This window comes from Malus domestica, chromosome 01, assembly GCF_042453785.1.
Source record: "Malus domestica chromosome 01, GDT2T_hap1".
Lineage (NCBI taxonomy): Eukaryota > Viridiplantae > Streptophyta > Magnoliopsida > Rosales > Rosaceae > Malus > Malus domestica.
This window is the reverse complement of record NC_091661.1, coordinates 27147754-27170765: the sequence shown is the minus strand read 5'-3', so window position 1 is coordinate 27170765 and position 23012 is coordinate 27147754. Positions and strand designations below refer to the sequence as shown.

At 38.1% G+C, this 23012-nt stretch overlaps 4 protein-coding genes across 5 annotated transcripts; 3 read left to right on the top strand and 1 right to left on the bottom strand.

Annotated features, from left to right (window-relative positions):
• Nucleotides 1-1904: 1904 nt before the first annotated feature.
• Nucleotides 1905-4602, bottom strand: LOC103438582 (hydroxyacylglutathione hydrolase cytoplasmic). The gene is made up of 7 exons (XM_008377115.4): nt 4309-4602; nt 4078-4200; nt 3456-3617; nt 2944-3022; nt 2601-2714; nt 2331-2507; nt 1905-2150 (listed from the first exon to the last, which is right to left on the bottom strand). Exons 1-7 carry the CDS (start codon nt 4353-4355, stop codon nt 2076-2078), a joined length of 777 nt encoding a protein of 258 aa, XP_008375337.2. The 5' UTR covers nt 4356-4602; the 3' UTR covers nt 1905-2075.
• Nucleotides 4603-5214: 612 nt separating this feature from the next.
• On the top strand, nt 5215-9383 carry LOC103414082 (large ribosomal subunit protein uL16-like). Its single transcript, XM_029102547.2, has 4 exons — nt 5215-5354; nt 5838-6339; nt 8874-8955; nt 9144-9383. Exons 1-4 carry the CDS (start codon nt 5345-5347, stop codon nt 9222-9224), a joined length of 675 nt encoding a protein of 224 aa, XP_028958380.1. The 5' UTR covers nt 5215-5344; the 3' UTR covers nt 9225-9383.
• A 139-nt stretch (nt 9384-9522) lies between these two features.
• Nucleotides 9523-12955, top strand: LOC114824895 (uncharacterized). Its single transcript, XM_029102541.2, has 3 exons — nt 9523-11274; nt 11662-11934; nt 12319-12955. Exons 1-3 carry the CDS (start codon nt 10759-10761, stop codon nt 12586-12588), a joined length of 1059 nt encoding a protein of 352 aa, XP_028958374.1. The 5' UTR covers nt 9523-10758; the 3' UTR covers nt 12589-12955.
• Nucleotides 12956-16314: 3359 nt separating this feature from the next.
• On the top strand, nt 16315-19928 carry LOC103450776 (probable inactive receptor kinase At5g58300). Of its 2 annotated transcripts, XM_070825786.1 has the most exons (4): nt 16469-16622; nt 16755-16838; nt 17781-19080; nt 19190-19928. In XM_070825786.1, exons 3-4 carry the CDS (start codon nt 17787-17789, stop codon nt 19801-19803), a joined length of 1908 nt encoding a protein of 635 aa, XP_070681887.1. In that variant the 5' UTR covers nt 16469-16622; nt 16755-16838; nt 17781-17786; the 3' UTR covers nt 19804-19928. The 2 variants fall into 2 exon arrangements, with proteins under 2 accessions (XP_028958358.1, XP_070681887.1); XM_029102525.2 differs by having other exon boundaries at nt 16315-16838.
• The last annotated feature ends 3084 nt before the right edge of the window (nt 19929-23012 follow it).

The following is a 23012-nucleotide window of genomic DNA, read 5'->3' as shown; positions in this document are numbered from 1 at the left end:
TTTTTATTTATTTATTTTTCACACCTTGAGGACAATGTGTGATTTAAGTTTGAGGGTGGGAAATAAGAAATTTTAGGTTTTTAATTTTTGTGTCAAGTTAAAAATTTTCGTTTTTAAGTTAATATCCATAGTTTATTTTAAGCGTTAGAACAAATGGACAAGGTGAAGGTTAATTCCATATTAGAGTCTTTTCTATTTATCATCAATTAGACATTAATTCACGAATTATACTTTGAAAATTTGCATTATATATAAATGATTATGGTGTGTTTAAATTTCTTTCATTAATTACTACATGTTTTCTACACTCACAATGTTTGCCAGCTCGCTATATAATCAACTTAAATCAGTTAAATCCATCATGCAATGCATTTTCTTCCAATTTTTTGTGATAAACTAATAGATAATTGACTAAATAAACATCCTACAAAGTTTCAATAAAAATTTCCAAGTTTTTCTTACAATTTCCGTGGTTTCCATGTAATTTTTATCAATATCGATATTTTACCGATATTTCCATCGATATTTCCGTGTTTTCGAAATACCGATATTTCCGATATTACCGATATTTAATACCTTGGTTTTGATAAAAGAAACTTTAACAAAAAGTTTTCAGTACTGTTTATTTTAGTAAAAAATCATATTTTTATACTAAAAAGTCAATCTTGTTACTATTTACTTTACCCTTTATTTTGTCCTTATCGTTAAAACTCAAAATTTTCAAGCCATTTTCATTAGTTTTCATTTTGATTAAAATGGCAAGAGAATCGAATCAAATCAATTAGCCTCAATTAAATTAAGGACTTGTTTGGATGTGCTTCTAAAATGACTGAAAGTGCTTCTGGTAAAAATGTTTTTGATACAAATCCTTAGTAAAAATCCAAGTGGATTTTGAAAAAACACTTTTAAGTGCTTCCTGCAATAAGCACACATCTGATGCTTCTTTCAAAAAGCACTTAAAGTGCTTTTGGTACTCAAAATCAATTTAACCAAAAGCGTTTTCAGACATTTTAAAAGTACATCCAAACGAGCACTAAATTATTCAGTTACGTATTAATCTTTAAATTATTATGGTTTGCACGTGCAGTATATTCATTGGTTTGTTATTAGATAACAATTTTGAAGTGCAAGAAATTGTTAAATGTTGAAGTTTGAAGTTTGCTCACTTGTTAACTTGTAGGATGATTTGCTAAACAAATGAAAATTGTAACACACTACTAAAAATAGTTGAAAAATGCAAAAGAAAAAAAATTATTAAGTTGAAGGCAAACACTGCCTAAATCTAACTATCCAACATATCTTCAGTTTGGTTCAATTTTTTCAATTCTTTTTTAAAACTAAATCGAACGATTCTATTGTAATTGATACATTCTCAATTTTAGGGTGAAAACGATTTAACTGTCCGGAATTTCTTCAGTTTGGTTCGATTTCTTCAATTATTTGTTAAAACTAAACCAAACGATTCTATCGTAGTTGACATGTTCTCAATTTTAGGGTGAAACCGATTCAATCCCTATCCAGAGTTTGGACAATGCAATCGACCAACGACTCCACTAATTATTTCTCTTTTTTCAATTGCACTTCCCAGGTGCCATATGCTTTTATTTAATTTCTTTAATGAGGGTCATTTTATATAAAAGAAAATTCATAATTTGGATTAGAATTACGAGATTACTTGTAGGAGAAGAAAAGGCCCCACCAGGCTATATTTTCTATTTTTTTTTCAAACAAATAATATTAATTTAAACTCGTCTTTAAGGAAAATCAAACAGACCGTAATATTAAATGACGCCATCAAGTTATATTTTAATAAAAAAAGAGACCAGAAATCAAACAATAATCAACTTACCTGCCCACTCTCATGGGGTAGGTTGGCCGAAATCAACAAATAATAAAGCCAATAATAATACATCAAAAGCAACAGTTTTAGGTGTCGACGGTCGGCATATGTTTTACAGACATTCATGGTCCAACCAACAAGTTACAATAACAAAAGATATTGTCTTTACATATATAAGGTCCGATTTCTGTTGAAACGAAAAACCGAAAGAAAGATGACATGAACGGAGCATCGATTAGCCCCTCCAATTGTCCTTCCGCTGCCTTATCTCCCGAAGAGCTTCGACGGCGGTTTTGCAACCGACCCTTTCCTGTAAAACAAGTAAATATTTCTTCATAAGGATGCAGTGTATGGCACAACTTGGCGATAGAATGCGTGCTGTTGGACAACACTTTGGGTTCAGTTGCAAACTGTGACATCAGTTTCCATAAGATTTCATCGTTATTTTATTCCAATTGGGAACCATGAAATGGTAGGAGAATAAGCAAACCTGAAGCTCTGGTAGATCGGCACGGATAAAAGGGTTTGTCTCCATCTCTTCCTCTATGGTTGAAGGAACTGTGGGAAGGCCTGCTTCACGCTGCTGCTGTGCCCATGATAGCTTCTGCTTTATCTTCGCATTGTCCGGTTCAACCGTTTGAGCAAATTGCAAGTTCTTCACAGTGTACTGGACCAATACAAAACTTATCATTACGTTTCTGCTCTGAATACAACTTTTAATAGTTTTGACTATGTCACTATAACCAGAATCTTCTTTTACCTCGTGGCCACAGTAAACTTGAGTTGGCTTTGGCAATGAAGCCAAAGTTACGCATAGCGATTGATGCATCTGCTCTGCGGTTCCTTCGAAAAATTTCCCGCAACCAGCAATGAACTACACACAGGACAGTAAGAGCATGTCTAATGGTAAGGGCAAGGGCTAAAGATAAAATATAGCCCCCTAAACTGACACCATTCATGAAATTTAGCCCTTCAATTCAAACTATTTGGAAATCCATGACAGACGAGATATCGACTTCATTATGCAAGGCAATAACTCATATATTTTGCACAATGCATTCAGATAAAAACTTAGACTAAGGAACTCAAGTATGCAAACTTACCAGTGTGTCTCCAGTAAAAACAGCTGGGTCCTCTCCCTCTTTGCTAGTCACATAATAACTTATGTGACCTTTAGTGTGGCTGGTGAAAGCAAGACCGAAATTATAAACATCGAAAAGGTTATGGTACATACATTGAAAAGGTTAAATAATCCACTAAATAAACCATCAAGCTTAAAGGGCAACGTAGAATTACAATTTGCTAAGATAGCATGGAAGCAACAAATCAATTGATCAGCCGGTTCTACGACTCAAATATATATTTTTAGATTGCCAGGCTTTGATTCCTATTCTCTATCACAACTATATGCACCCATGCTTCGATCCCAAACAAATGCAGAGCTTGAAAACATTCATGTAACCGAAAGGCAATGATACGCTGTTGCTATTTACAAAGCACGCAGTCCAAAAATAGGCAAGGAATTAGTGCAAAGAGACTAACATATTGTCCATCACATAGAAGATTTAAGAAAACTAGATACTGACGAATGAAAAATCTGTAGGAAGGCGTATACCAAGGTGTGTGAAGACACAATATGTGAACATCAGCCCCGAGCGAAATCTTATCACCATTTTCTACCTTATCGGTGCAGCCCTTCACATTATCAATAGAACCGCCATACACCTTAATCCCTGGCACCAACTGCTTTATCTTTTCATTCCCACCAGAGTGATCCCTATCACATATATTCAGTATCAGCACAACAGCAAACACAATTAAACCACACCATGTGTGGCCGGTGCATTTTTGCTCACCACCCTCAAGTTGTGATAATGCTCACCACCATATTTATCACCGTTGGATGAATTTAAATTTTGAGATTTGTGTCTATCTATTGCACATATCTTAAAAATTAAACTCATCTCCCAGATAAATAGGGTGTTGAGCTTCACCATCATGAGAACTTTTCAGTGTGCCGGGAACACGCCCCCAATACAACAAGTGTCATAATACAAGTGGTTTAATTTTTTTTTTCCAAATATCCAACCACCTGTATTAGGGTGGTGAGCATAAATATTCAATCATCTACCCAACTAAGATATATATCCCCATAAAAATATCCAAAACAAATATATATATATCAGTATGAATATGAGGGATTGAATGGTAAATTGGATGAGGAAGTCTAAACATACCAGTGGTGGTGAGTGGTGAGGACGAGCTTGACATCGACGCCGTGTTCTTGGGCTGCTTTCAGAACCTTCTCAGGCTCAACTGGATCCACAACCGCCGCTTCTTTTGTACTCTCGTCAACAATTCTAATCATCAATAACAAATGAATTTAGAAATGATCAATAATTAAGCATTAATAAAACCCTAATCAGGATAACCAGAAATTGAGATGAAAAGTGGGGATTTGGGCTTACAGGTACGAGTAGTTGTCCTCCAAGCAAGCTACGTGATGGATTTTCATCTTCCGTTTCTTGGAGTTTTTTTCTGGAATCCTCCGAGTTTTGGTTAACAGTTCAGTTGGTAGGAGCTAGAAGCTGAAGAAATGAAATCCCTTTCCACCAAATCCACCTGTTCGGATCGGGCCGATAGATACATATTACCTTTATTATAACTTTAAAGGGATATCTGTTTGGAGGTTTGTAAGCATTAGATCAAATTTTAACGATTCAGATTTCGAATTAGGTGAATTTGATAGAAAGAGATCCGGAACCGAAATAAAATACACAAACAGGCAGCAAAGAGGGCCACGTCGGTATTAGCTTTACACGTATCGCTAAGCTATGCAAGCCACTTGGCGAGTTGTGTGTAAGCTATTACCTACTAGGCTACTACCTGGCAAATAGGTCGTGTTTATCGTGTTTATATTGATTTTGTGTCATATTCGTTATCTTAATTGATTATGTTGTGTTAAATTCGTTATCTTAACTGGTTCTTAACAAGTAACCCAATAACGACACGATTATTAAAGTGTCATTTCATTTCATGTCTAGTTAACAAGTTATACAAGAAATTATCATGTTTATTGTCTAATCGAGCAAATAACATCTTGTTGAGTTGTTATTGGTGACAAAATAATGATTTGACGTGTTAACGGATTACCTAATAAATGATAACGATAAACTCATTAACACATTGATCCGAAATCCCTTTATTTTAGTAACGCGTTCACCAATCATGTAGGAAATGACCGGATCGACCAACCAGGCAGCGGAAGAGATGAAATGCATAAGCAGGCAGCAAGCAGGCAATCGGACGCACAGCAGTTCAGAACCGGGTCAACCCGAATCGAAAAGTATTTTGGGCCTCTTTAGTTGGGCCTTTATGATGAAACCACTTAGGCCGGAGTAGGGTTTTCGCGGGGTTACCGAGTATAAAAAGCCTGTGATAAGGTTTGTGAGGCGTGCTCTTCCCGGAAGCGTAAACAGGAGGAGGAGAATCGAAGAGCTCGCCATGGGAAGGAGTGAGTTCTTCTCTCTTGCTTTTATCTTATTTTTCCTGTTATTATTTCTTCCTTCTTCGCACATCGATGTATTATACATGTATCCATCGAATTTTATATGTTAAGATCCAATCGAGTTTACCATTTTGTTAGTGCTGGATGGATTTTGATGTTTTTAATCGAACCGATTTTCGTAATCTTTCTCTGAATTTTGTGTGGTTAAACGATTTTTACGTAGATTTCTGTTTTTGATACAGAAATGGGATTATTTTGTACGTGATTAGTTTGTTAATACTGAGATTATCTGTTATTAAGATGCTGTAATTTCGGTTTACTATGATTAATTTCTGTGTAAAATTTGCAATTTCTTGGTTGCGTGAGAAGATCGTTTGTTTTTTAATTGGATTTGTATAAATGTGATTCGTTTAGATTGGATATTTGTAAAGTCTTTTGTGCCGTAATCATGTTTTGGTGATAATTTGGTTCTGGTTGGTAATGTTGTAGGGCCTGCGAGGTGCTATAGGCAGATTAAGAACAAGCCATACCCGAAATCGCGTTTCTGTCGCGGTGTCCCTGATCCCAAGATCAGAATTTATGATGTTGGAATGAAGAAGAGGGGTGTTGATGAGTTCCCCTTCTGTGTGCATCTTGTGAGTTGGGAGAAGGAGAATGTCTCGAGTGAGGCGCTTGAGGCAGCTCGCATCGCTTGCAACAAGTACATGACAAAGTATGCTGGGAAAGATACTTTCCATTTGAGAGTGAGGGTGCATCCGTTCCATGTTCTGCGCATCAACAAGATGCTTTCATGCGCTGGGGCTGATAGGCTCCAGACTGGAATGAGAGGTGCGTTTGGCAAGCCACTGGGAACATGTGCTCGAGTTGCTATCGGGCAAGTCCTCTTGTCTGTTCGCTGCAGGGATAGCAACAGTCAACATGCACAGGAGGCCCTCCGCCGTGCAAAGTTCAAGTTTCCTGGTCGCCAAAAGATTATTGTCAGCAGGAAGTGGTATGCTTTTGTTATTCTGCCTTTTTATGTTTCTGCCTTGCAAGTTCAAGCCTTGATGCAATTTGATTTTTTCGAGATGGTATGCTTCTTACGGAATTTTGTATCAATGTGCCATAGGCTTTAAATTTTATTGGAAATAAGTAGATTTCTAGGTGGAACCTTAAAGTTATTATCTACCAGAACTCAGAGTAGCAATTAGTTGTTCGGGACGTTGTTCACGAAAGAATCCTTCAGTTTTTGTTGCTGATGCTTCTTGTGTTGTGATTGGCTCATATTTTGAGCTGTTAACAATTATGTGACTTTGTGTGTTATGCTTTCGGAATAGTGGCCAAATATGTCCATATCTCATTTTGGCTAATAGTAGAAGACAATGATGATGTTTCATGGGATTCCTTTGTTTTGGCATTTTTTATTCATTTCCCATTTGCATGCCGAAAGTGGTTTTGGGTTTTGAGAAAAGGGAGCATGATGGATCATCATTGTGTCTATGAAAAAAAGGAGAAGTTGACTCACTTTTCTGTCCATTTAATTGCAAGGAGCCGAAGGGGAGAGGGAGAGAGAGAGCATCCGGAAAACACATAGGGAAAAGAAAATAGAGTGAGAGTGAGAAACTCTTGGGAAGAGTGAGGCTCTTGGAAAAATTCTGTGAGTGTACAAGAGATTGAGATTTGGGTTATGTCAATTTAACTCATGTATATTTTGTACTAGTTATTCTCATAGTGAAGAGCAATATCTCTCCGGGGACGTAGGCAGGTTTTTGCCGAACCTCGTAATTCTCTTGGTGTCTTTATTTCTTGTATTTTATTCTGTTCAACTGAGTGTGATTTTGGTGAGGTTGTAATCTGAATCTCGTTTCCGCACTGACAAACGGGCCAAGGCACAACAATTGGTATCAGAGCATCGTTGGAGGCTTTGGTTCGTTGGAGGTCCAGATTTGTTGTTCACCAAGAATTTTTCAGTTGAGCAGTTTAATGGGAGATGCGGTTTTACTCTTGGTAAAGGAGAGTAATGGAAGCCTGAAGAAATGGAAGTCGTGTTCAGGGATGCTTAGATCAACTGCGAAAGTTGATGTTGAGGAAGAAGACAAAGGCCTCTTTCTTCTTACCTCACTTTCAGATTTGTCTAAGAACCTTGTGAAACTTTACTGCATGGAAAATTACAGTAAGTTTGGAGCAGGTGCAGGCTTCTTTGGTGTCTTATGATACACAAAAGAAGAAGACCATTGTTGATGGTGGGCACGACACTGCTTTAGCTGTTCAAGGTTGGAATCGTGGAAGAAAATTGGGAGAAGGATCTGAGAGAGACAACAGGTTCAAATCCGGTTCCGGAGGCAAGGGTCTACAATGCTACAACTGCAAAGAATTCGGGCATAAAAAGATAAATTGTCCTTTGAGAAAAAGAAAGGATGATCTTGGTCCGAGTAGTAGCAATTTTGTGGCAGAAGACTTCGAGTATGCCCTCTAGGTACTCGAAGCAACACTTCTCCTGGTGATGTATAGTCTCAAGTGTTGCAGGGGTTTTGCAGCAGGTGGAGCTATGGGATTCACAGGTGATGAGATGGTCCTGAAGGAGGAGAAGTGTGAGGAATATTTGTCTGGCTCGACGGGTGTTGCTGGAAATGGGTGCACTGACAAGTTTCCAGGTTGCAGACAATAAAGAAGGGGAAAAAAAAAACTGTTGGAGGAGACGAGGATGTGTCGAGATCCTGTCTGAAACTAAAATTGTGATTTTTAGCTTGCAGCAGCTGCACATGCATTGGCAGTGACTGAATCGGAACAGGACCAACGAGGTTTATTCAGAGTGTGTATGCTGGTACTTAAGGCCAATGGACTTTGGTGATGGGTGCAAGGATTTTTTGCACAGTATATTCGCCAAGGTGGAGATTGTTGTGATTGGCTCATATTTTGAGCTGTTAACAATTATGTGACTTTGTGTGTTATGCTTTCGGAATAGTGGCCAAATATGTCCATATCTCATTTTGGCTAATAGTAGAAGACAATGATGATGTTTCATGGGATTCCTTTGTTTTGGCATTTTTTATTCATTTCCCATTTGCATGCCGAAAGTGGTTTTGGGTTTTGAGAAAAGGGAGCATGATGGATCATCATTGTGTCTATGAAAAAAAGGAGAAGTTGACTCACTTTTCTGTCCATTTAATTGCAAGGAGCCGAAGGGGAGAGGGAGAGAGAGAGCATCCGGAAAACACATAGGGAAAAGAAAATAGAGTGAGAGTGAGAAACTCTTGGGAAGAGTGAGGCTCTTGGAAAAATTCTGTGAGTGTACAAGAGATTGGGATTTGGGTTATGTCAATTTAACTCATGTATATTTTGTACTAGTTATTCTCATAGTGAAGAGCAATATCTCTCCGGGGACGTAGGCAGGTTTTTGCCGAACCTCGTAATTCTCTTGGTGTCTTTATTTCTTGTATTTTATTCTGTTCAACTGAGTGTGATTTTGGTGAGGTTGTAATCTGAATCTCGTTTCCGCACTGACAAACGGGCCAAGGCACAACATCTTGATATCCTTTCTCTCAGGGGTTTCACTAAGTTTAGCCGTGCTGATTACGTGAATTACAAGAAGGAAGGCCGAATCCAGCCAGATGGCGTTAACGCTAAGGTAATACACGATTTTTTCATTATATCCTACATTCTATTATTTGTTATGCAAGTTATCAAAAATGGAAAGGTTGGATGCCGATTTCTGTGTTGTCATTCTTCAACCTTATCATTTACTTTAGTGTCCGAAGGGTTTACATGTATGTGCAGCCCTTCGTAACTAATGATTCTTAATATTTGATTGTGCAGCTTCTTAGATGCCATGGTCCTCTGGCCAACCGTCAACCCGGAAAAGCATTCCTCACTCAACCTGCCCCATCGACTGCTTGAAAGTATGATATTGCTTTTATCATAGCATCTATGTAGAACTCATGCTGAGTATTTCTTTTGGGGTTCGTCTGGTTCGAATCAAACGAATATGGTATATGGTATTTGCGATTTGTGAACGCTGGTTAGACTTATCTAAACACGCAGTATCATTTCACTAAATGTTGGTTTATCATTTTGTTGAGCATTCTTTGGAGGTAGACTTGACATTTTGGACCCGACCCGTTAATATTAGTATTTGGGTGGATGTTTAACGGGTCGGGTTGTTAACGGATGAACCCGTTAAATAACGGGTCACTTTGGTTCAACCCGTTAGCACCTGTTAGTTGATAATGTTTTAGTAATTTCAATAAAGTCTTGACAACAAAAAACAAACTTTATGCAAAAAGATAATAATAATAATTGTTAACGGGTGTTAATGGGTGACCCGTTAGTTTAACGGGTCGGGTTCGGATGACCGTTAGCTTAACATGTTAGGTTCAGATGACCTGTTAACTTAACGGGTCGGATTGAACCCAATTCAAACCTGATAAACCCAACCCATTTACAGGTCTATTTGGAGTTATTTTGCCACTCGTTGCATCCTGACCACTGTCGGTCTACTATTCTGTGAACGATTTCGACTCCCGACCGCCGTCGGACTAGCAACACGGTTGCTCGAGTTAACCTTGTATCAAGGGCCTGATTTTTTTGGTACAGAATAGTGTGCAATTTATCATGGCTTGGGATCCAAGATTCATCTCCTCGTGCATTGATTCTCCTAAACAATTGTAGTTACTTATGCCTCATTTTTTAAAAGGAAGAAACATAATTTGATCCCGATTCGATTGAGAGCGTAGATTTATTTGTATATAATTAGCAAGTACTGAAGTCACGTATACACTTTATTTGATTCATAGTTGACGAGCACGTATGTTGTATGGAAATTGACAATAGTACAATTATCTAGCTCAAAATAGTTAGAAAAATTACAGTATCATGATGTATTCAATAAAACGTAAAAATAAACGAATCGAAATCCTGTTTGGATCTTATAGTTATGAGTTAAGAAACTGAGTAAGTCAGACTACTCATTTCAAATTTTACAATCATCACTAGTCCATCTCACTGATCCACCTCATAAAAATTAAAAGTCGAAATTTTTCTCCAACTTCGGATTACGCAGTCTCTCGGTTTAGACAAGATTCGGAGGGGATCTGAATTCAAAATAAACGGGGTGAGAATTGTAGCCATGTCCCCTTGACCAAACTCCCAATTGAGCTTAAGGTCCATTTGCAGGGTTTTTTTTTATTTCCTTTGGAAACAACTTTTAATTACCAGAATCCATGGCGGCTTCCCAAAAATGACCGCGCGCTAACGAGTCTTCACTGAAGAGAGCAAAAGGAAATTACCAATTTTTAATGGTGGGAAATGCGGGCAGGTGAAAAAAGCCGTTGAATTTGGTAAATCGAAATCCGACTGAAGTCTTTGCATTTTGGTGAAGCTGAATCCAAATCCCTAATCGAATCCCCAAATTACACGCACGCCCAAAATTCAAATGTCAAAACCCTCGTCTGGGATCATCCAAGGCCTGCTTAGATTCCACCGCAATCAAATCTCAAAACCCTCGTCTCCGTCTCCTCCTCCGTTCTCCACCGCCAGGAGGAGCTACCACTCCACCAATGGGCCTCCTCCCCAATTCCCCTCTCACCCAAAACCAGTCCCCGGCGGCGGTGGCGGAAGCTACTCCGGGCCGGGACTCGGTTACGGCCTGGGCATGAGGTTCTTCTCCGTCAAGCCGTCGAATTTCAGCAAAATCGATGCAAAGAAGGTGTTCGATAAGCCGCTTTCCGCGGTGTCATCGGCTTTCTCGCGGTATCAGGGGGCCATTGGGTTGCAGATTGAGGCGTTCTGGAAGAGGAACAATCTGGTGCTGTTGGGAATCGGCGCAGTGTTGGTGTGTGCTCTGCTGTGGCGGCTCATGTTTGGGATTGCTAGCACCTTCATTGGACTCTCTGAAGGCATGGCCAAGTATGGCTTCCTCGCCCTTTCTACCGCCATTGTCGCATTCGCTGTAAGTTCCTCTGAATCCCTAGCTGATCTTGTAATGACATATAAGTAGCTCAGCTGAGAATGCACAAATTGCTAGTCAATTTAATGATTTATAAGTAGCTAAGAATGCACAAATTGCTACCCAAGTTAATGATTTAGAACTATAGTCTACAACCTCTAGTGGTGGATTTGTAATGAAGTTATTCAGATTCTTTTCCAATGGGTTCAGTTTTACTGTTTTTCGGAGTCTATGTATGATCAAAAGTTCAAGTCTTTACCTATAGGATAGCATGAACTGAAATCGTGATATTTTCTTATTCGGTGTATTTGTTTTCCTGTTAGAGGACAATCTTGCTTTTCGTTATAGTTTACTACTTGAGAGTTATGTGCTCTTTTTTACTACTCTTAGGGCCTTCATATCCGCTCGAGATTCACAATCAATCCTGATAAAGTTTATAGAATCGCCATGAGGAAGCTTAATACTTCTGCTGGGATTCTCGAGGTTATGGGTGCTCCTCTCTCAGGATCAGATCTAAGAGCCTATGTAATGTCCGGAGGTGGGGTTACATTGAAGAAGTTCAAGCCAACTTTTAGGAGCAAGCGGTGTTTCCTCATTTTCCCTGTGCGAGGTTCTGAGAGGAAGGGTCTGGTTAGTGTTGAAGTAAAGAAGAAAAAAGGCCAGGTTTGTATTTGTGATATGCTGGATGCTCCTAAATTTTTCTCTTCATAAGCATTCGTTTTTATTTAAGCACTGGGTACGACCTTTTTTTAAGCATTCGTTTTTATTTCAATTTTCCTCCTTGATCTCCTTGGGTGCATGCAAGAATGTATCTTGGTAAAATTATACTGCAGTCTGTGTACTATCTGCTGCTGTGATTCCTCTGGTAGAAGTTTGCTCGTTAAACAACAGATGGAGTGCCTGTCAAACAGAGCAGATTGAGTGCATGCTCTGGGACTTGACTAATCAAATGATGCTTTACATTAGTTAGTTAGTAGATGGGGTGTTGAAAATCCGTACTTGGATGACCAAGTTTTTCTCATTGAAGGGTGTCATCTTCTTATGCAGTATGATATGAAGCTACTGGCAGTTGACATTCCCATGGCATCAGGACCTGACCAACGTTTGTACCTGATTGGCGATGAAGAAGAGTACAAAGTTGGTGGTGGACTCATCTCTGAGCTTAGAGATCCGGTTGTGAAAGCAATGGCTGCATCCAAGGAATTCGATAATCTTGACCAGATTGAAGAAGAGGAGGATGCTGAAAAAGAACTTCAGGAGGCCGAAAGAAAGCACCGTGAAGAAATTGAAAAGCTTGAAAAGACCCCGTCACAGTGATTGTTTTTCTAGATTTTGTTCATGCTCCTTCCAAATACAAGAGTTTGTAAATAATGCGCAAGTCTTCGGCCATCGTATCAGATTGTTGGTGTCGGCTACCCTTGCATTGTTTTGCAGAGTTGAGTTTTACTGGTTGAAGTTACCTTGTACCACAAACAGCCAGCTTTGGAAATTTCGAAGTTAAGATGGCGCCAAAGAGGCAAATAAAAATGACAGACTAACAGCTGAAGCAAAAAGAATGGCTTTGATTATTTGTTTCTCTGATTTGTAATATTCATCCTCTTTCGAAACTTTGTGATCTTACTTCGGATTGTTATGACTGTTTTTTATGTGGTTGAAGGGTGAAAGGTCTCGTAATTTTCCAGCACCTTCGATTCGATCTCTTGCTTGGTCATCAAACATAGTTAATTCGATTCTTCTTTTCAAGTTAGTGTCCCTTTCATTTGGGAAGGTCTTACATACACTGCTGTAGCGTCCGTCCCATGTAGGTTGCTCCCCATTTGGGACTGGTGTTTTTTGCTACTGCCGAAAACACCTAAAGCTGTTAGGAGAAGCCATAAAGCACTTTTAATTTTACGTTATGAGATGTAATATTTAAGCCTTATTCTTAGGAGGTATGAGAGCAGTTGTGATTGAAACTTTCAATTTCTCCATGAAATCAACAAACAAGTTCTTGAACCGGCCCATGATCTTATAAAGTTCACTCTTAAATCTGCTTCAGTTCTCAAAGCTCCTACGGTGTTGAACCATAATCCATGAAACTGCAAAGACTAACATGCGAAGTCGGAGAAAAACTTCAGTATGGGCTTCCGAACCACATAGCCCGTGTGCCGGAACACACAAACCAGCTCTCTTCTTCTCGATAGCACCTTACATATATAACAGGTTCATCGTCATGTAATGTCCGATCCAATAATACAAGTGTTAAAAACTCTTACACCAAATTCCGTATTATTAGAACGGAAACCCTAATTCTATCTCACTCACTGTTGTCCGTAGTGCGCAACCCTACAAAATAGTCCCTCCAAAGCAAGCAAGCCTGAAACTGCAAGTGAAAGAACTGCCACGCGACGTCAGTCTGTCCATCCATCGCACGGCAGTGAGTGTCTCAATAACATTAGCCTGATAACATCAACAGAGAAAGGATATCAAATACGGCGGATCCCTTTCTATCAAATCCATATAATGAATAAATTCAGGTTTTTGAAATTTGATATAACGACTAAAGTTATTATAATTTTTAAAGGGATCCCTATTTTTAGCCGTTGGATCAAATTTCAAAGGTCTAAATTTATTGATTGGATGGATTTGATAGAAGTGATCCGGAAAGGATCCCTTTCCATCAAATACGAGAACAGCAACAGCAAACTACTCATACAATTAGGTTAGTCTTGGTCAGTGACATTGATTTCAGTTCAAATCTCTTTCCTCGTCTTTAGTTCATATACTATATTTTCTTATCAATCAATGCGGCTCAATTAAATGTCAAATTCAATACTTGATTACAGATGATGCGTTTGATGTATCATATAATTCACATGAGGTTTTCTCTTCATTGATGACTGAAATGTATAAAATTTGACTCATTTAATTGACGAGTTTGATATTATTCTTTTGCTATTTTCTTTTCATTGATAAATAAAACGTCTAAAATTCGACGCACTTAAAATAAAAAGTTAATGGTTGATTATGAATAACGAGTTTGGTATTCCAATTTTCCTGGCAGTACTAGTACTGAAGTTGTTGGGAATTACCAACTCTCGGAAGAGACAACTTACCATGATATAATTTCTGTTGAGGGACCATGTTTTCCATCAGAAAAAAGTTTCAGAAATTAGACCCTTTTACTTTATAAAGGACCCTACCATTTGAGAGTTGATGACTTCTTTTTATTTAATTAGGGTTCTGAATTCTGGTGGTGTAAAGTGTTGGGTTTGAAGTCAAATCAGGAGATTCGGATCCTTTCCATCAAATTTATCAATTAATCTAGATTTTTAAAATTTGATCAAACGATTAAAGTTATTACAATTTTTAAAGAGATCTCATATTTTTAATTATTTAATCAAATTTTAAAGATTCAAATTGATTGATGGGATGAATTTGATGGAAGAAATCCGAAAAGAATCACTTTCCAATTATAATATCATGCTTGATAATTCATCATAACAACGCAGCAACATTAAAAATTTCCCATTAGTAATTACAAGGGTATTCAATACTTTTATTAGGGTATAAGGGAATTATTCTCTTCCTAACTTATAAGTTGTTTGTAAGCATTTTTAGAATGACTAAAAGCATTTTATAAAATTAATCAAGCTTGTTATATCGTTTGAAGAAGTATCTGCTAGGCGCTCTTCAAAGCACTTCAATTTTTGATGAAATTTTTATTGTGTTTAAAAAAAAGTTTTAAAGGTTTTTGTTTCTGGACAAGCCCTTATACTAGAGAAAGAATTGGTCTCATCCCGTCATATGTATAACACATCTCAAAATCATATACAAGGCACCTCACAAAAAGCATGAGAAATTATGTATTTTGGCCACATTTAGACCTAGTTTGGGAGTGAGGTGCTTAAAAAAAAAGCACCTATGAAAAAAAGCTGTGAGAGTTTTAGGTGTTTGGTAAACTGAAAAAAAAAAAAGGCTTATTTTGGAAGCTGCTGTGAGAATAAGCTAAAATCAAAGGAAAAAGCTGAAGCTGCTATTTGCAGCTTTGGAAAACTGGCTTTTTTTCAAAGCACATGGGAGCTACAGTGCTCCTTTAATGAAAAGACCCACTATCAGACTGCTTTTCTTTCCAAAAGCACTTTTACAAAAAAGTTTACCAAACGCTCTGCTGATTTATTTCACAGCCGCTTATTCTCACAGCACAACCGCTTATTCTCACAGCAGCTTTTTTTCAAAGCACAGCAATACCAAACCAGCCCCCTCCCACCAATCCACTTAGGACGCCCTAAATTTCAAATCTGGTTTCAATACTACAAAGAAAGGAGGGTAGAATTGGAATTTTGAAAAATTTATTTTAGATGTTATTGTTCACCCGTGTTATGAGATGAAAAAGCCGATTTAAGATATTTACCAAACAATTAAAAGGCATCAACTTTTTTAAAAATTTCAGCAATACTTAACTAGTACTTAATGTGAGAATTACTCCAATCCGACAGTCTTACCAAAATTTATCTGTTCATAACTTCATACTGTATGCGAGTTTTGTGGCAAGAATTGTGCAATAATGATTTTTCCCAACTCCTAACCAATACCAAATAAAATGACAAGTAAGAGGCAGGACAATGACATGGGAGCAGTTTGCTCTCCAGTTTCTCTTCCAACTCTCCTCATTCATTACTTTGACTGAAGCATGCTTTCATGGATTCTGTTCCTAATTGCACTATATTTATTTATTTTATATTAAAGCGGCATTTAGCTTTTCTGGTTGAGAAATGTTCTGTTGCGTTGCCGACGTTACTGTTGAAGAATAAGTTGAGTGCTCTATTTAATTATATCAATTATACTGCATAACTGACATTTTTACCTCATAACTCCTCGAATCCAATCGTCAATACATTAACCATCACATAGTGATTCAGTGATTGTGACGAATTTTAGGTTCATATTTCACACGTCTGGTTCGAAGTTCTATTTCTAACGCTAGTGAATCATAGGATGATGACTAGGAATTGAAAAGCTATTACGAATCATCCCGACTCAAAAAAAAAAAAAAAGACTGTCTTAGCTTCACCACCAGCTAATCCTCTTTTTATAACAAAAAAACAACCACCAATTCATCAAATAATTCCGTTTCTCTATCAGTTATGGTATATTTATTTTATTTTCGTAGGGGAAAATAAAAATTATATTCCCGTTTTATTCAAATAATTAGTTCATTTTCCTTTGGTTTTAGTCCTGAGAAAAGTAGGTGCAAGAAAATGGTATCTCACTTACTCTCACCCTATACAGCCTCCTATACTTTGCTTATTTGCACACACCTTGATTTCCAAGTAGCACAGAAATCTGTGACAAATTGATCAGATTTTCAGGTAGATTCTTTCTGAGCCTCATGCGATTAAATTTTAGATATAAGTTCTTCTTTTCCACAGTTGTATAGCGCATCAGTGTATTTGTATATTTCTGAGTTGATATTTCTGGCACTGTTCCTTTTGTTTTGTAAGATCTGCAGAAACACTTTGGCTCAAAATGCATGAATGATCATCGCAAGTCAAATTACGTCGTGGAAATTACTTGGCTCCTGACATGTAAGAATTCGGGATTGTTCAATTTACAGTTTAGCAGAAGTAACTTTTCTTTTCATGCTTCTACAATACCAAGGGAAACCTGTAGCACACAACAAACCCTCCATCTTTCACAGAATATTGAGCTTTTCCTTTTTCTTTAGGAAGATTATCTTCTTGGATTCCATCTTTGTCACCACTTTGCTTTGTATATTTGATTGCTTTTCCCACTTGTTTTAAACTTTGAAGTGCATAATTTTTTTCTTTTAGGGGAAAAGGTTCACTGCAGCTTATATTTTGGTGAAGTCAAGCTCTCTTTTCTTTATTTCTTTTTCTTTTGGATAAAGATGGTGCACTTTGCTTTTTCCCAATTTACAAAAGTTGGTAGAGATGCCATCCCTTTTTTCCTCTATGTGTTTGAACCATGAAATTTTCCAGTTAATTTAAACCCATGATTAATCCGTCTAAATATAGAGATTACTTTTCAAAAGTCCATATTTTTGTTTTTAATCTTCTGTGCTTTCCTAGTAGGTAAAAATCGATCGAATTCGTATTTGAATAGCCACTGTAATTTTTTGAAAGAAATTAAATCAATTTCTTATGTCAATCATAAGAATTAAGACAGGCTAGCTAGCATATTTATTTGTCCCTAATGGAATCTGTCTCAAGTTATGTGACCTTTGATGCTGAGTTGAGTAGGTTTTCTTTTATCACCTTTTCGTTTGGGTTGTGTTTGATCCGAAGTTTGAAATCGCTAAGGCATAAAGCGAGGCGTTTTATATAGAACAACACTTTTCAAACACAGTTGTGATCAATCCTCTGGGATTTTCCCAAGTCATTGAGTGGTTCTTTGCCATCCTAAACCCGAAATGTAGACGAATTTTCACTGCTATCTGTATCCCTTCTGCATGATTCGTTAACTTTGTTTTCGAAGTTTTCTGATTGTATCATTTTCTTTCTGAGCAGAAAATCATGAAGCTTCAGGTCTCCTTTTGCACGCTTATCTTCCTTTTCCTTATTCCGCCTTTCCCTTCCTCGGTTTTTTCTGACCTGAACTCGGATAGACAAGCCCTCCTCAACTTTGCTGCCACCGTTGTCCACATCAAAAAACTCAACTGGAATGTTTCCACACCAGTTTGCACGTCTTGGGTTGGAATCACATGCAATCTAAACAAAACGAGTGTGACTGCCATCCATCTTCCGGGGATTGGACTTTTCGGTTCCATCCCTTCCAACAGTATAGGGAAGCTTCATGCTCTTCAAGTCCTCAGCCTCCGCTCAAACTTCCTCTATGGAAGTCTGCCTTCTGATATCCTATCCATTCCTTCCTTGGAGTACCTTTACCTCCAACACAATAATTTCTCCGGCATGCTACCTGCCTCTCTGCCTCCCAACCTCGTTGTCTTGGACTTCTCCTTCAACTCCTTTTCCGGAAGCATTCCAACTAAAATCCAGAATCTTACACGCCTCACTACGTTGTACCTCCAAAACAATTTCATCTCTGGAGCCATCCCCAATCTGAACCTCCCCGCACTTAAGCTTTTGAATTTGAGCTACAATAACTTGAATGGCTCGGTTCCATATTCCCTCGAAAAATATTCGAACTCTTCATTTGTTGGGAATCCTCAGTTATGTGGAGAACCTCTCAACAATTGTTCTAAAACCACCTCCTCTACCCCTTCTGCATCCTCTGCTTTCTTGCCACCCTCGCCAACCATTCTGAAAAATCACCATGCTACACTCATAAAAAAACTCAGCCCGGGATCCATTATTGCCATGGCATTTGGGTGCTCTGCAGTGTTTATTCTTCTAGTTCTGGTGGTTGTCATATGCTGCTGGAAAAGGACTAACAAAGTAGGTGGCGGGATGTTGAAAGGGAAGGCTGCGGGTGATGGAAAGGGTGAGATGCCTAAGGATTTTGGGAGTGGAGTGCAAGAAGCTGAGAAGAACAAGCTGTTCTTCTTTGAAGGTTGCTATTTCAATTTTGATCTTGAGGATCTGCTGAGAGCGTCAGCTGAAGTTCTCGGCAAAGGAAGTTTCGGAACAACTTACAAAGCTGTATTGGATGAGGAAACAACGGTTGTGGTGAAGCGGTTGAGGGAAGTTGTGGTGGGGAAGAGGGAGTTTGAGCAGCATATGGAGCTGGTGGAGAAGGTAGGGAAGCACCCAAATGTCCTGCCTCCTCGCGCTTATTATTTTTCGAAAGATGAGAAGCTTTTGGTGTACAACTACATTCCAACAGGAAGCTTGTTTGCACACTTGCATGGTATGATGCCTAATCTAAATCCTAATGTCTGATTATATTTACTTTAATTTATTTTCGTTGTTTCGATGGATAAGGCTTTGTTGTTGTTGTTGTTCCGATGAATTTGTAGGAAGCAGTGATGCTGGGAGGTCTCCACTAGACTGGGATTCAAGAGTAAAGATTTCGCTCGGGATTGCCAAGGGACTTGCCCACATTCATTCCGAGGGTGCAAAATCTAGCCATGGCAATATAAAGTCCACAAACGTCCTCCTCACCCAAGAACTCGAGGCTTGCATCTCAGACGTAGGGTTGAGTCCTCTAATGAACTTCCCTCCAGCCATGTCCCGGGCCATGGGATATCGCGCTCCCGAGGCAACTGACATGCGGAAAATCACTCACAAATCTGATGTCTATAGCTTTGGTGTGCTCCTCTTAGAAATGCTGACAGGCAAAACCACGCTTCAATATCCAGGTTATGACTGCGTGGTTGATCTCCCGCGTTGGGTTAAGTCTGTTGTGCGTGAGGAGTGGACAGCTGAGGTTTTTGATTTGGAACTTCTAAAACAGCAACACAGTGAAGAAGAGATGGTGCAGATGCTGCAGATTGCTCTGGCATGCGTAACAAAATTGCCCGAAACACGCCCCAACATGGATGACGTAGTCAGAATGATAGAGGAACTCCGGCAATCCGACACCAAAACTAGGCAATCCTCCGAGTCGGAATTTAATGTGCAAACCCCATGAAAAAAATCCAGTACTCTTTATTTTATTTTATTTTCTTTTCTTTTTCTGTTTAAGCATTGTCATCTTGTTTTTGGAATGCAATTGGAAATTTGGAAATAATGTTCAATGCTATTGTGTTTTCAGCATCACAATCTCCAACATTACTTTTATAAAACCAATCACGCTTGTAATACCGTTTGAAGAAGGGGCTCTTTAAAGCACTTAAATTTTTATGAAAATTTTGACGTGTTTCTAATAAAAGATAAGCACTCGTGTTTCTTAAAAAAAAACATTTGAAATAGTAACTAAAGATGTGTGAATCTTAATTTTTTTTAAAAGGTTTTGTCTTGGACAAGCCCTTCTACTAGAGAAAAAAATTGGTCTGATCACGTCATATGTAGGATGCTTCTCAAAATCATATATAAGGCACCTCTCAAAAAAAAAAAAAAAGAGAAATCATGTATTTTGGTCACACTTGACCCTCTCACTAATCCACTTAGGATGCCCCAAATTTCAGATCTGGTTCGAGACTGATAGCGTATAGAGAAAGGAGGGCATAATTGTAATCTTGAAAAATTCATTTTAAATGTTACTGTTCACCCGTTAATGAGATGAAAATAACTGTTTTCTAAAACTGTCTTTACAGTTCCAGTTTTTTGATTTTTTTTTACCTAAAATTGTGAAGAAAAAAAAAACCAATTTAAAATGTTTGCCAAATACTTAAACGCATGCCAGTTTTGTTTAAAATTTCAACAATACCAAGCTGGTACTTAATGTGAGAACTACCCCAATCCCACAGTCCTACCAAAATTTATCTCTTCGCGCACAGTATGCGAGTTTTGTGGCAAGAATTGTGCAACAATGATTTGTCCCAACTCCTAACCAATACCAAATAAAATGACGAGTAAGAGGCAGGACAATGACATGGGAGCAGTTTGCTCTCCCTCCAGTCCCTATTCCAACTCTCCTCAGTCCTTACTCTGAGTGATGCATGCTTCCATGGATTCTGTTCCCCATTGCAGTATATTTATTTATCTATTTTATATTAAAGCTGCATTTAGCTTTTCTGGTTTGTTATTCCTATATATAATTGCCGACGTCACTGTTGAAGAATAAATTGACCCCTCTATTTAATAATATTTTAATTATTTTCTTTATATTCCATACCTCACATTCTTACCCTCCAATCACCAATTCATTAATTACTACGTGGTGGTTCAGTGGTCGGAGCGAATTCTAGTCCTGATTCTATACAACTCGTTCTAAGTTTGATTTTTTACGTTGGTGATCTACAAGATGGTGATCAAGAGAGGTTAAAATGTTTTGTGAGTCTTCACAACTCCTAAAATAATAGACTGCTATAACTTTGGCACCCACTTATCCCCTTTTTAAAATGAAAAAAAAATCACTAATTTATCAAAAAATTCCGTTTCTCTATCAATTATGGTATATTTATTATTATTTTCATTAAACTAAGGGGAAAATAAAAATTATATTCCCGTTTTATTTAAATAATAAGTTCATTTTCCATTGGTTTTCGTCCTGAGAAAAGTAAGTGCAAGAAACTGGTGTCTCACTCACTCTCAGCCTCTTCAACTATTTTCACACACCTTGACTTTCAAGTAGCACGGAAATCTGTGACAGATTGATCAGATTTTCAGGTAGATTTTTTTTCTGAGCCACATATGATTAAATTTTAGATACAAGTTCTTCTTTTCCACAGTTCTATAGCGCATCAGTGTATTTGTATATTTCTGAGTTGATATTTCTGGCATTGTTCTTTACTAAGTTTACTTTTGTTTTGTAAGATCTGCAGGAACACTTTGGCTCAAAATGCATGAATGATCATCCCAAGTTAAAATTACGTCGTGGAAATTACTTGGCTTCTTACCTGTAAGAATTCGGGATTGTTCAATTTACAGTTTAGCAGCAGTAACGTTTCTTTTCGTGCTTCTCCAATTGTGTATATGTATCAGCAAATGATTGACAGTTTAAAATGAATGACTCGTTACAGGTAAAGAACCAAGTAACGTTCTTTTTTTAGCAAACCTGCAACAAAAGGCAACTAAATCATGTAAAATTCGGGAGTTTTAACAAAACACTTCCGGTATTATTCACGTTTAACGAAAATAATATTTGTACTCTAAAAAGTCACTTCTGATACTATTCACTTATACACATTTTTGTTAAAACTCAAAGTTTTCAAATTATTTTCGTTAGTTTTTCTTTTCCTTTTTCTTTAGGAAGATTATCTTCTTGGATTCCATCTTTGTCACCATTTTGCTTTGTATATTTGATTGCTTTTCCCACTTGTGTTAAACTTTGAAGTGTATAATTTTTTTCTTTTAGGGGAAAAGGTTCACTGTAGCTTATATTTTGGTGATGATCAAGCTCTCTTTTCTTTATTTCTTTTTCTTTTGACTAAAGATGGTGCATTTTGCCTTTTCCCAATTTACAAAAGTTGGTAGAGATGCCATTCCTTTTTCCTCTATATGTTTGAACCATGAAATTTTCCAGTTAATTTAAACCCATGATTAATGAGGAGGAACACCGTTAGTGTTCTACCTGTCAAGTTTTGTATCTTGTTGAGAATTTTATTTATTGGTCAAGAAGGATGTCGACTGCTGAAGACGAAAGCGCTGCAGCACAAGTCCTAAAGGAAATGATGGAGAAGCTGGACGCAGTCAAACAAGGCCAGATTTCGTATCCTCAGATAACGCTAGCGCCTGATGTATCAAGTCCTTTATTCAACTGGCAAGATCAAGACCCGGTTCCTCCTAATACAACAGCCCCTGGCAGTGCTCCGCACCTGCCACCAACCACTCCTCCGGTGGTAACCTCTCCTCAGATTGGGCAGCCCACTTCAAGCTCTGCAACTGCGGATCGCCCTGTCTCGTCAACCAGCGAGTTTCCAGTCAGCATGTATGGGATACCTGTCAACAATCCTACAGAGAGTCAAGTCACACCGACACCTCCTGCGGCAAATCCATCCCAGTCAGTCTTACCTCCTACCGACCCAAAGGGAATTGCTTTTGACTTCTTTGGACAACCTCGAGATCCAGATCCCACCTACAAGAAGACCCCATCAAGGGGGAATAAAGGAGAATTTGAGACAATGGTTCTAAACATGTCCAGTGAGAAAGGAGTCATGCTAGACCATCTGCATATCCAGAACATGTGGACTCTCAACTGTGCAAGCCCTACAGATTGGGGTCAATCCGAGGTATCGA